Here is a 12,397-nt window from a genome sequence, read left to right on the forward strand (position 1 = left end):
TTTTTGATGTATTTAGTACAGGGTCTCACTACATAGATAGGACTAGTAGTGATCCTCCTCTTTGCAGCCTCCCAAACACTGGGATTACAGGCATGCGCCACCATGCCCAATCTCAATCTCAGTCTCACGTGCCCCTGGGGCGTGTCCCACATGGCAGGCCAGGTAATCCCCAGTCCCTGCATCTGCCTAAGCAGGTGCTTTAATCTGCTGAGCTGTCTGGCCAGCCAATACAGGGTCTCTTTACACAGTTTGGACTCATAGTGATCCTCCTTTCTCAGCCTCCCCAGCACTAGGATTAGCTCCGCTGCACCCAGTTTTGGTAGCTGGCACTGTGTGCGTGGGGAGCACGGCATGCAGTAGCAGGGACTGAACCTGAGTCCTTGCATTTGCCAGGCAGACACTTAGACCACTGAGCTATCTCCCCAGCCCCTCACTTTGTTTTTAAATAAAAACACTGTTACATTTTAGCAGAGTGTAGTGACCTGTGCTCCTGGCACTATGGGAGGCTAAGGCAAAGGTTAACTCTCTGAGACTGAGGTCAGCCTGGGATACAAAATGAGACTTACCTCAAGAAACAAAGATGATACCTTATTTTATTTTATTGAGAAACAAATAGCAATGAGACAGTTTCAGACCAGGTTAATTGGTAGGATAGTTACAATAATTAATAAGATGATGATGTTAAATGACCTGCCATTGAAGGTCAGTATGAACCTCTGTAATTAACATGTGGCTTTGTTGTCCCGTGGGATAAACTAAGTTGAAAAGTCTGGCCTGGAGCTATAAGTGTGATCATTCTTATTTCTAGTCCCTCTTGGGCTGAAAAGGAACCAAGTCTTAAAGAAATAAAACCCGGGACCCTCAGGCAAGTTTAAGGATAAAATTTTCAGATGTAAGGATGCGATAAAGAGTACCTTAAGAGGTTTGATCAGGTTGAAGGACTCCCGATGCCCACTGTGATCTGGGGGCCAGGAATGTCAGATTCCACCCACCTCTGGGTGCTCCAAAAGGAGGCCCCTGTCTCCCAGTCCTGTTCTCCTAGCTGTCGCCCCAGACCTGTCATCACACACCCCATGCCAGCCCTCTGGAATAACTGGAAACCTTTCCCAGAATATTGTTTGGCCTCCCTTTGAATGGCTGTGCATCTAAAACAGCAAGAAAAAGGCCACATGTTGAGACTGGCTGCACCCCAGGAATGAAGGACTTTATACTCAAGAAACAAAGATGCCGTGCTCCCCAGGCACACAGTGCCAGCTACCAAAACTGGGTGCAGTGGAGCTAATCCTAGTGCTGGGGAGGCTGAGAAAGGAGGATCACTATGAGTCCAAACTGTGTAAAGATACTCAAGAAAATGAAGGACCTTAGCTCATTTTTGTCAGGAACACCTAACCATGTAGCTTCACAAGAGGGAGCAAACTTTGGAGAGCAAGTTATGTGCTTCAGTCGCAGCACTGGAAGTAGCAGGGCCAAGAGTTACATCCAGAGAAAAACCCAAGGTCATGACCATGGTGCTTTTCAGCCTGGCTAGAAAGGGCATGGGGGTGGTTGGGTCGAGGAGCCCCTGTGCATCCTCAAACCGCAGAACCCGATGGGACCAGGAAAAACTGGGTCTGAGACCTGAGAACAGAAAGTCCTAGTGGAGGACACAGGGTCCCACGTAGGAAAACCCAAGGGAGAGACCTCAAAGCCCACCTGCTCCAAACTGCTCCCTGTCCTAGGGGGATCGAAAATGCAACCTGACAGTAGGCCCTGCTTCAGGGTTTCCACACCTTCCTATCCAGCACATAGCAGGATTCAGACTCTTCTCATCCTGGGAGCCAGGGCCTCTCAACCTCTCCTCACCATGGGTCCAGCCTCCAGGGCTCCTCTCTGGGTCCCTGACTTCTCAGCCTCTTTCATTGTTCCCAACTTCTCTTGCCTACAAGTCCCATTCACCTACCCCCCAGTCCGCTTCTGTCGCGGTGGCTACCTTGAAAGCTGCCTCCGCTGAAACTGGCACCCACTGCCCCGCGGCCCTGGTCAGTGCCCTCTGCTCCCCAGCCCCTGGCTTTTGACCACAGCACATCAGCACGGCTCATGTGCTTGTGGCCTCCTCACAGTTTTGAGCCCAGCCCCAGGCCAAGCTCAGTAGCTACTCCCCAACTAAAGGCTTGATCTCCGCATTCCACATTTTGCATTTAAGTTACTCAGCCCCTCCCAGCCTCAGCAATCTCATCTGTAAAATGGGAGATAGGGAATTTGCTTCATAGAATTACTGTGGATCTAATTTGAAAATGCAGGAGCCGGGGAGATGGCTCAGTGGAATAAGCTCTTCCCTGGCAAGTGAAAGGCCCTGAGTTCAATCCCCGGTTCCACCAAAAAAGGAAAGAAAGAAAGGCAAAATTTCTAGCACACTGTGACAACCGATTGAAGAAATCATACCCGCGATTGGTTTCAAATACACACATGGGTGATTTTGCCTTCAGCTCTGGCAAATGCTCTCCTGGCTGGAAAGGAGAGGGGCACAGCAGGATTAGGGGAGTGGAGGTTGTCCATTGGCAGAGGATCGGCTTTGCTTGGCGCTGGCCAGGTCTGCCTTTTACTGCCGCAGTGACCACTCAGTCGCCCTGAGTTGTGCAGGAGAACACTATGGCAGGCACTGGGCACGCACTGGGTTTCTGCCAGTACTGAGCAGACCAGAAAGGGTCAAAAGGACAGATTCCGGAGAAAGGGAGAGCGAGAACTTGGGGTGTGTGTGTGCGGAGTTATGAGGCAGGGATCAGAATGAAGCCAAAAGCTTCATAGCCTTTCCCATCCTCTTCTCCTCCTCTTCCAGGTTCCAGCTAAAATCCCACAGGGAGAGTCTGGAGGGAGGTGAAGGTCGAGACTAGGGATTGAGGACACTGTCCAGGGCCGCGCGAGGGAATCCGTCAGGCTCAGGGACCCAGCGGACGCCCCCGGCTTCCTCCCCCTCCCGCCGGCGCGAGCAGGCGGCGCGCTCCGCGGGGACGGCCGGGCTGAGCGCGACCCTCGGCTCCGCCGCAGCTGCCCCCGTGCCCCAGCCCGCAGCCGCTGGCCAGCCGGGGGCGCCCCCTCCTCTCTCCCCCCGGGCGGGGGACCGGGGGCAGCGCCGGAGCCCGGGGGGAGCGCGGCTCCGCCGGCCGGCCGGCCAGTACAGGGGGCAGCAAGGACGGCCGGGGTAAGCAACGGCGGGGGCGGGGTGGGGGGGGCGTGGGGGCGAGGCATGGGGGAGGGGAGGGGCGGGGGCTGGGGGAGGGGCGGGAGCGCGGGCGCCACGTGAGCGCAGCGCTGGGGCTGGGGACGCCGCGAGGTGCCGGAGGCGGAGAGCGAGCCGGATGCCTGCATCCCCCCCCGCCGAACTCCTACCAATCAGGTCATGGGGAGCCCAGCGTCCTCCGATGCACCCCCCAAGCACCCCCGCGGGAACGTGGTGCAGACAGCCGGCCAGACTTGTGACCTGGTCTCCGAGATTCACTAAAAGCCGGGGTCCTCTTCAGTCTGGGGGCAGGGACCCAGGTGTCCAGGAGCAGCGAGGGGTCCTGAAGGCGGCTTTGGCCCCAGTGCGTGGCTCCGGTTCCTTGCTGGCCACAATCTGTGTGCAGACTCACTGCGGAGCGCAGGCCCTGGGAGAGAGCTCAGGGGCCTGGGCCCTGCTGCCTAGGACTGTCCCTTCCATCCCCACCAAGCGCGGCACGTGGGCTTAGGAAATGCTTGGACCTAGGACTTCTGCCCAGGAGGAAGGAGGGGGCATTGGTCACTTCCGAGCTGGGAACGGGGGTCACCCTTAGGCCAGTGAGTTCCGTGGCCCCGCTAAGGGGCATCTCTTGCACCCTGGCACAGTGGGCTGTTCCCAGATTTCATCTGTGCTGCTCCGCAGAAAGGACAGGTTTCTGGGTGGGGAACGCGGTGTCTGAGAGAATCTGCAGGTAGAGTACGACCTAGAAACCTCTACATTGTCATACCAATAGAGAGGCCCAGGGCTCTGGTGTTCCTTGCCCTGTCTTCCTCCCTTAAGACTGCCCCCTCCCCACCTGCTTATTCTGTTATGTAATTAACCCAGCTGAGTCTCGCTGCCTCACTATTGGGTGTCCAGGGATGCCCTGGGAACCCAGTGGCCTGGGGGTACCCACGGGGAGGGGGAAGTGGTACTTCCCCATGTAAGCATGCAAGCACCTGTTGGGGAAAGGAATTCACCGGGCACAGAGCAGATCAGGGTCCTAGACTTTTTGTTTTTTTTTTTTTTTCTTCAATAAAATGTGAAGAATCTTCCTCTCACAGTTTGTGTATGGGAGCCTATCCAACAGTAGTGAGTAACCCACTCCCCAAGCTTGCTAGGAGAGTCCTAGTAATGATCTGTGGAACACCTTAAAGCAAAGGCCCCCTGCGTGTGATGGCAGCCACTGTTTACTGTCACCTATTCTGTGCCCAGTACTGTGCTTCCCATGCTTAGCCTAACCACAGCACCCCATGAAATTTTTTGTAATGACCTGAAGTCACACACACTTTAGGTGACTGGTAGAGCAGAAAATCAATCCCTGGTGATTGTCACTCCAAATTCTGCCCTGTGTTTACTATAATTCATGCATACCTACTCCTAGATCAAGTCTTTTGAACCACAACAACCTGCAAGATACTTGGCTAGAAATTGCACATACATGGCAAGAGCATGCATCCACACGAAATCATACACACATGCATGGCCCCATCAAAATTCAGCAAACCTGGGACAACCCACTCAGGCCCCCCTTCTGTCCCCCTGTAGGATAGATGCTTTCCTTCCTCTAATAAATATATTCTGCTCTTTAAAAAAAAAAAAAAACAACAACAACAAACCTTTCTGTCCTAATCCTACTTAGCAATCGTTGGGGGTCCCTCTTAACTGAAAGGCAAAGGTTTCTAACTTCTGACTAAAAAGTTTCTGGGATTTTTCAGAAATAGGGACTGTTGACCCCCTTCACATATGGCCTAATCACAGCTCTGATTGGGCAAGTGATTTGCCTGCCTACTGGCCCACTGGTAGGGAACCTCAAAGCTGGGGTTTATAACGGAGCTCCAAGAGTCGTGGAAACTGAGCAAGCAAAGATCTAATGAATTTCCATCAAAGTCCAGCCTCTTAGCAGCTCTTTCCCAGGCACTGGCTCTGTGCAAGGTTCTCTGAACTCCTAGAGCTGCCCTCAGCTTGTAGGAGTCACCATCTAGAACCATAAAACTCGAAAGCTGCAAATTGTAGAAAGGAGTGGCTGCTGTTCCCAACTGTGTGTATGACTTTGGACATAGGAGCAGCATCTCCATTAGGGATGTTGTATTAACCAAGGAGAAATAACCATGAGACGTGAGAACAGTATGTGCTGTGTGGTGCTGCTGTCCAGAGTCACCGTGGACATCATGCAGTGGTTCTCTGGTGAGAAAGAGGAAGGTGTTTTTGGTCATCCTGAGGTGGCTGCTGCTGGCAGTTAGCTCCTAGGAGATGCCATGAAAGTACAGTACTCCACGATGTGGGGACAGTGCTGCACAAGAAAGTGTTCTGCACACAAAATGCCAAGAGTTCCTGCACTGAGATGCATTTGTCTCATCTTGGCTCTTCAAGGTGAGGCCGAGGCTTAGAGGAGTTGCTGTCTTATTCCAACACAGTAGGAAAGTTGGGATTTGAACTCACATCCAGTGTTCTTTCCGCTCTGCTGTGCAACTTGCCTTGGTTGGAGAGTCAGACTGGTGAAGAGTTGGATCACAGTGCTAGTCAACTGGGATGTCCTGGCAGAACAGGGCCCACAAAGAGAAGAAAGTGCAAAGGGAAAGTTTTGAGTAGGTAGACTCAGGAATCTGGGAAAGAGAAGGCATTCCAAGTGGCAGTGAGTGACAGCTTGAGCAGTTCCCAGAGGCAGAAAAGTGCAGGACTAAGCCTATCTCTTGTCCCCCAGTCCAGGTGGAGGCCGCAGAGGTCCCAGGGCAAGCAGAGGCAACAATGATTGGTCCTGACGGTGGCTGAGCCCCCAGCCCCTGGAATATGCAGCCCGGGGGAGCCCCAGGCAAGGACGCGGTGGCGGAGTGGGGCGGGAGGCATGGTCTCCACCTACCGGGTGGCTGTGCTGGGGGCGCGAGGTGTGGGCAAGAGTGCCATCGTGCGCCAGTTCCTGTACAACGAGTTCAGCGACGTCTGTGTGCCCACCACCGCCCGCCGCCTCTACCTGCCTGCTGTGGTCATGAACGGCCATGTGCACGACCTCCAGATCCTGGACTTCCCACCCATCACCACCTTCCCTGTCAATACGCTGCAGGTAGGTGGCCCTGGGGGCCATGGACATGGGGTGGTGGGGTGATAGACTGAAGGAGGCTAAACTCCAAGGCTTCAGCTCTGATCCGATTGCCAGGGCCCACAGCTGGTTTTGAGAGCTCTGCTGTACCTCAGGCCAAGAGCCTGTTCTTTTGTGTGCTAGCTTATTCAACAAATACTTGATGACTGCGTAATGTGTGCCAACCTCTGCACTGGCTACCTGCACAGAATGGCCAGCAAAACAGATACAGAATTTGCTTTCAAGGAACTTTAGTCTGGTGAGAAAAGACTAACAGGCAATTATTAGACAGTGTGAGAAGTGCTGTGATTGGAGGAGACAAGCAAGATAAAGCTGCCCTTAAGCAGGCATCTGTCTAACCCATTCGGGTGGGGTGGGAGGGTCACAGGATGTGATGTCTCCATTAAGTAGGTTTAGGCAGGTGAAGGCTAGTGGGAAGAAGGGTAGGGAAACACCTGCTGCCTGGGAAGACTCTGGGCCGTACCTGCTATGGTCCTAGACGCTCCTCTGGTCCTCAGCCATAGAAGAGACTGCAGAATAGGCTGGGACCTGAGAATGTGTTCTCAGGTCACATCAGATTTTTTTGCCCAAGCTCCTCTGTTCCTAGGTAATACCCCGCCCCCTCCCCACCTCAGGGCCACCTGCTGAGCACCTTCCCTATAGGGTTTGAATTTTAAGTTCCTTGCTTATGGTGTGTACACACACACACACACACACACACACACACACACACACACACACGCCTGCTGGAACCAGGCCCTTTCTCTCTCCCTCCCCACCCCGCATCTGTCTCTCTCTTGCTCACTCACTCGCTCTGGCTTTAAGATGTGTTTGCTCACAAGGGAAGCCTCTGACAGGAGTGTGCAGAGGTTTGCAGAGGAGCTCAGTGATGGAAACTCAGAAGGCAAGGCAGAGAGAACAGGCCCTGCAGATACAGCAGTCTCAGCTGCGGTGGAGGCTAGCGTTGGCGGGGCTCAGTGCTGTCTCAGTGATTCCGAGCAGCAGGGCTTTTCCCTAGCCTACCAGAGATGCTTCTTTCTCCCAACACAGACGCCTGAGGTCAGCACCCAGACAAAAGGCTGATGCGGGCACCTGCCCCAGAAACAGTGTGAACACTGAGACTGTCAGTACAAGTCGGGGTCAGGCCTTTCTAATGTTCTAATGGAGACTTTGGTTGGCAGGCTTAGTGGACAGGCAAATCTCGCTGCAAGCCCGCATGCTGAGCTTTGCTGCTTTTTTCTCATCCAGTTGCATATTTATAGTTAATGTGATCTTAACTTTGGAATAGGTAAGATACCATCAATAAAAGTATCAACTGTGGCCCACAGACACCTTGATCCCATTCCTGCTCCTGCAAGCTTACTTTCTATAATTATTCTCATTGGCTTTTCATTCATACTTCTGGGGCTTCTTTACTCAAATAAGAAAATGTATTCTTATTCCAACTCTTTTTATATAAGAATGAAAACCATACTGCTATTCCTTGTTTTTATTGCGTTGGTGCTGAGGATGAATCCAATGCCTTCCTCTTGTTAAGTGGGTACTGTACCACTGAACCCTGTACTGTGGGTTTTTGTTTTTTTATTGTATCATCTCCCCATATTTCCCAAGCTTTTTTTTTTTTTTTGGCAGTACCAGGGATCGAACTCAGGACCTTGCACTTGCCAGGCATCCAAGCTATTCTTGAGCTCAGGATACTCCTGTGTCAGCCTCTTGAGCAGCCAGATCACAGCTGCACACCACTGGTGATTCATCCCCTCTTTTTAATTTTTTCATTCTTTCTTTTCACTTACTTGCTTGCTTGCTTTGGTACAGGGTCTTGCTACACAGCTCAGACTCATAGTAATCCTCCTGTCTCAGCCTCCCCAGTGCTAGGATTACAGGCGTGCACCACCATCACACCCAGTTTCCATGGCCGGCATGGTAGCACCATGTGCGGTACCAGGGATCGAACCTGGGTCCTAGCGCTTGCCAGGCAGGTGCTTAGACCACCAGGCTATCTCCCATCCCCTCTCTTTATAACATGGGGATATTTATTATATCTAGAGGGCTTCCTCATTTTTTTTTTCCTGTCTGAACAGTACTCCACTGAAGAAAGAATTCCATAGACCCCTCTTTATTGGACACGCAGCTGCTTTGCAGTCTTGGCTTGTTTTGAGCAATAGCATGATAAGTGGCCTGGTATGTAAGTCACTTTTTACACAGGTAGTTAGATCTGTGGGATTGATTCCTGGAAATGGTTTGGCTGGGTCAAAGAACAAATGCAACTGGAATTTTAGAAGATATCTTCAGATTCCCTTCTACAAATGTTGCACATATGCTTCTGCAGAGGATTTACCTGAGAGCCCATTTCTCCAAAACCTCACCATCAGAGTATATCATCAAATTTTTTTGGGTGGTTGTTGTTGTTGGTTTTGTTTTGATACCAGGAATATAACTCAGGGCCCTGCACTTGCCAGGAAGCTGCTGAGGTATATCCCCGGCCCAAACTTTTAGATTTTTGATAACCAAAGGGATGAATTATGATAGTCTTAGTGTGGTCCTTATTTGCATTATGATTATGAATGAAGTTGGGCACTTCTTCATATGTCTGAGTCCCTTTATGTTTCTTTCTTTTTTTTTTTTTTTTTTTTTTTTTTTTTTTTTTGTACTTTTTGGGAAGGGTCTACAGGGTGTTGAGGGTGTCACTGCTAGATCGGACTCATAGTGATTCGCCTGTTCACAGCCTCCCAAGAGTTGGTATTACAGGTGCACACCACCACACCCAGTGTCAATTGCCATCTCAGCGCGCCCCCAGGGCGGGCCTACATGGCAGCCTGAGGGATTGAACCCCCACCCCCTGTGCCTGTTGGCAAGCACTTTAATCTGCTGAGCTATTTGGCCGGCCCGTATGTTTCTTTTTCTCGTGTCATTTGCCCACTTTTCCAGTGGACTTTCGACCTTTTCCTTCTTGATTAATCCTTTGACTCTAGGATATCTAAGCTTTTACTCCTGAGGCATAGATAAGAGACTATGAGCAAAAAAATTCTCAAGAACTCTTGACAGCTGCTGTCTGAAATTAATGAATTCTTCCACAATGCCAGGTGAGAGGAGATCTAGCCCAAGAGTGACATTTGCTGGACCCAAGATTCAAATTAAACTATTCCTTCCACAGTTAGGTCTCCCTCTCTGTCTCTCTGTCTCTCTGTCTCTATCTCTAGCAGGTTCTCCCTATCCCTTTCTCCCACCCCCCACCCCCCTTGAACCCAAGCCTTGCACATGCTAGGCAGGTGTTCTGCAACTGAGCTGTACGGTCCAGCCCTCCATGTCTGATCTTTTCAGGAACAAATTAGAACCCTGCAGAGAGCAAACTGGAAAGGAAACTGAACTTTCTTAATCCCCCCTCTCAGTTGGCTAGGAACAACCTAGCCAATCAGAAGTCTTCCATCTCTCCCTTTTGGAAGTACTCAGAGAAGAGGAAGTGGGAGGCAGCCTGGAGGTCCCCTTGAGGAGGCAGTGTTTTGGGGAAGAGGTGGGCTTCACCCTCAAAGGCTGGCCGCTGAGAGTGGGAGGGAGCTCACAGAGTAGGGGGCTCTCCTCCTTACTTCTTTTCCCAGCCTCCATATCTGTGTGGGATGGGGAAGGAGCCACATTCACTTGCAGGCCTGTGCTCCCAGAGGCTGCTGTCTCACAGAATGCGTCTTCCCAGACCTAGGAGAAAACCAGCTCTTGGTATCCTGCAGTTTTAGATTTGTCCTCAGCATCCTCCCCCTGTGCCAAAAAGTAAAACCTCAGCACAAAGAAAAGCTGCCACATCATCTCTCTGGGGAATCCACTGCAGCATCTTCTGAGCCTATGATTTGGAAGTATTATTCTGAAGTTGAACTTCACTTGTCATGATTGCCATCAAAATCCCTTCTCTTAGCCGAGCATGGTGGCACACACCCGTAATCCCAGCATTCAGGTGGCTGAGGCAGGAGGGTCCTTGTAAATTTAAGATCAGCCTGGGCTACAAAGTGAGCTCAAGGCCAGTCTGAACTGCATAGTGAGACCCTGTGTGAAAAAAACAAAACAAAACAAAAAAATATGTTCTCTTGTATTCCTTCCTTGAGGGGAAGAACCAGTGAAAGCCTCCTGCCACAACTGCCCTCCAGCTGTGATGGGAGACACACCTCCACCTCTTTCTAGTGTGTCTCCCTTTTCCTTTCTTCTTCTTCTGCTCTCCCCACCCTTGTGCACTGGGGACCAGTCCCAGAACATTACACATGCAAGGCCTGTCCTGTGTCACCAGTTTACACCTCTCTGCTAATCTTATGTGGGCACTTGAGAGAGAAGACCTAGGTCTCCTTTGCCTTTGAAGGCCTCTCTACCCACCTAACATTGGATCCCCCTCTTTTAGCACAGTGGCTGCCTGAAACGCCTTAAAATTGCATCTCCTGGCAGGTTAATTAACTAATCTCTTCAAGAACATTCTCTGTAGCACTTTCAGCATTTCTGGAAGCCTATTCGTTTTGAACCATAGACCCTCCATAAGAAGTTTCCACAAACTAACATTCAGGAAGTTCCATGCCCTGAAGCTGCCTTGGGGCTCTATTCTACAATCAGCCACCCTACCCCTTCATGCACACAGTCTCTATGTTTTTCTCTGCAGTCGTTCTGTTGCTCAACTCTGAGGGCAAAAGAAAAGGATACACACAAAGGGGCGCATCAAGCTGCAGCCTAAGAGCAGTGTTAGGTCAGGCGATGCACTGATCACCACTTGGAACATGGAGGATTCAGCACAATGGAGATAGTGGGATTAAAAACAGCTGTGCTAAAAAAAAAAACAACAAAACTGTGCTACCTTAGGAACAGAACAGAATGGGAAAGCCAAGTGTGGTTTCATACCCCTGTAATCCCACCACTCCGGAAGGCTGAGGCAGGAGGATCACAAGTTCAAGCTCAGCCCAGACAACTTAGAGACTCAGTGAAACGGTGTCACAAAATTAAAAACTAAAAAGGGCTGGGGTTGTTCATTGCAAAGGTCTTAGGTTAAGAGAGAGACAGAGACAGAGAGAGAGATGTAAAATGAACAAGATTAGCTTTGACCCTCTGAGAGCTCACAATAGATGTGGAAAACGAGCTGGAACAGCTTTAACCAAGGTATAGTCGAATGGTTGTTAGAACAGGAGATGAAGGGAGAGATTCTCTGCTTGCCAGAGAGATGACCAATGGGCAAGATTTCTCAGATGAGCATTGAAGATAGAGAAGATTTCAACAGGTCTGACAACCAGTCCAAGGCTGGGGCTCTTACAGGCACTTAATAAATGTAGTAGTTGATGGATGAGAGGACAAAGTGTCACTGGATAGATCTCACATCTGCAGACACACAAAATTGTGCTGTCACCCTTGACGTTAGTTAACCATGACTTGTGTCCTAACTCTGGGTTAAGGAGGCTGTGGCACTGAGCACCTCTGTTCCTGCAGGGCTTGACCTCCTGGGCCTGCGGGGAGGAGAGGAGGGGAAGGAAGGAAGGCATCAGCTACAGGGGCAGGTGATGAGAGCAGTCTTAGCTGGTGCTGGGGCACCCTCCCGGCTGCTCTGACTCTGCTGTTGGCTGGGGTGTTGCAGGAGTGGGCAGATGCCTGCTGCAGGGGACTCCGGAGCGTCCACGCCTACATCCTGGTCTACGATATCTGCTGCTTTGACAGCTTTGAGTATGTCAAGACCATCCGCCAGCAGATCCTGGAGACAAGGTGAGTGGCTGTAGTCATCTAGTGCCACCCCTGTGACTCCTCCAATGCTGTCCTGCCCCTGAGGAAATGGGACAGTGGGCGGTCACAGGGTAAATACATGTGCCCTCTTTGCAACACATACTTTCAAACATACACACAGTTGTATTTTCCTGTCCTCGCTTCTGTTGACTCATTTTGGGACCTCAAGGTTGCTAGGACTAGTTAACGTGTGAGCCTCAGTTTCCTCATCTGTAAAATAGGAACAACAGTACCCATTTTGGATCAGCTGTGCTGATCAAAGGATGTTAATTCACTGAGGGCTGAGGGCTGCACCTGAAGCAGAACAAAGAGTACGAGAATCCTGTGATTGTGAGACTGGCCAGGTTTTGAGATTCTTTTTTTTTTTTTTTTTT

General features: G+C 50.9%; 1 protein-coding gene across 2 annotated transcripts in view; it reads left to right on the plus strand.

Moving 5' to 3' along the window:
* Positions 1–2,978: 2,978 nt before the first annotated feature.
* Positions 2,979–12,397, plus strand: part of Rasl10b (RAS like family 10 member B) — an 11,309-nt gene continuing 1,890 nt past the window's right edge. Inside the window, exons 1-3 of one of the 2 annotated variants that reach the window (XM_004642981.2) lie at positions 2,979–3,178; positions 5,919–6,275; positions 11,881–12,005. In XM_004642981.2, the coding sequence (XP_004643038.1) occupies positions 6,060–6,275; positions 11,881–12,005 (341 nt within the window). In that variant the 5' untranslated portion in view covers positions 2,979–3,178; positions 5,919–6,059. Of the gene's footprint in view, positions 3,179–5,496; positions 5,588–5,918; positions 6,276–11,880; positions 12,006–12,397 lie in introns of those variants that run through there. The other variant, XM_023703141.1, reaches the window with a different exon arrangement.

Source organism: Octodon degus, unplaced genomic scaffold (genome assembly GCF_000260255.1).
Source record: "Octodon degus isolate 3935 unplaced genomic scaffold, OctDeg1.0 scaffold00164, whole genome shotgun sequence".
NCBI classification, from domain to species: domain Eukaryota; kingdom Metazoa; phylum Chordata; class Mammalia; order Rodentia; family Octodontidae; genus Octodon; species Octodon degus.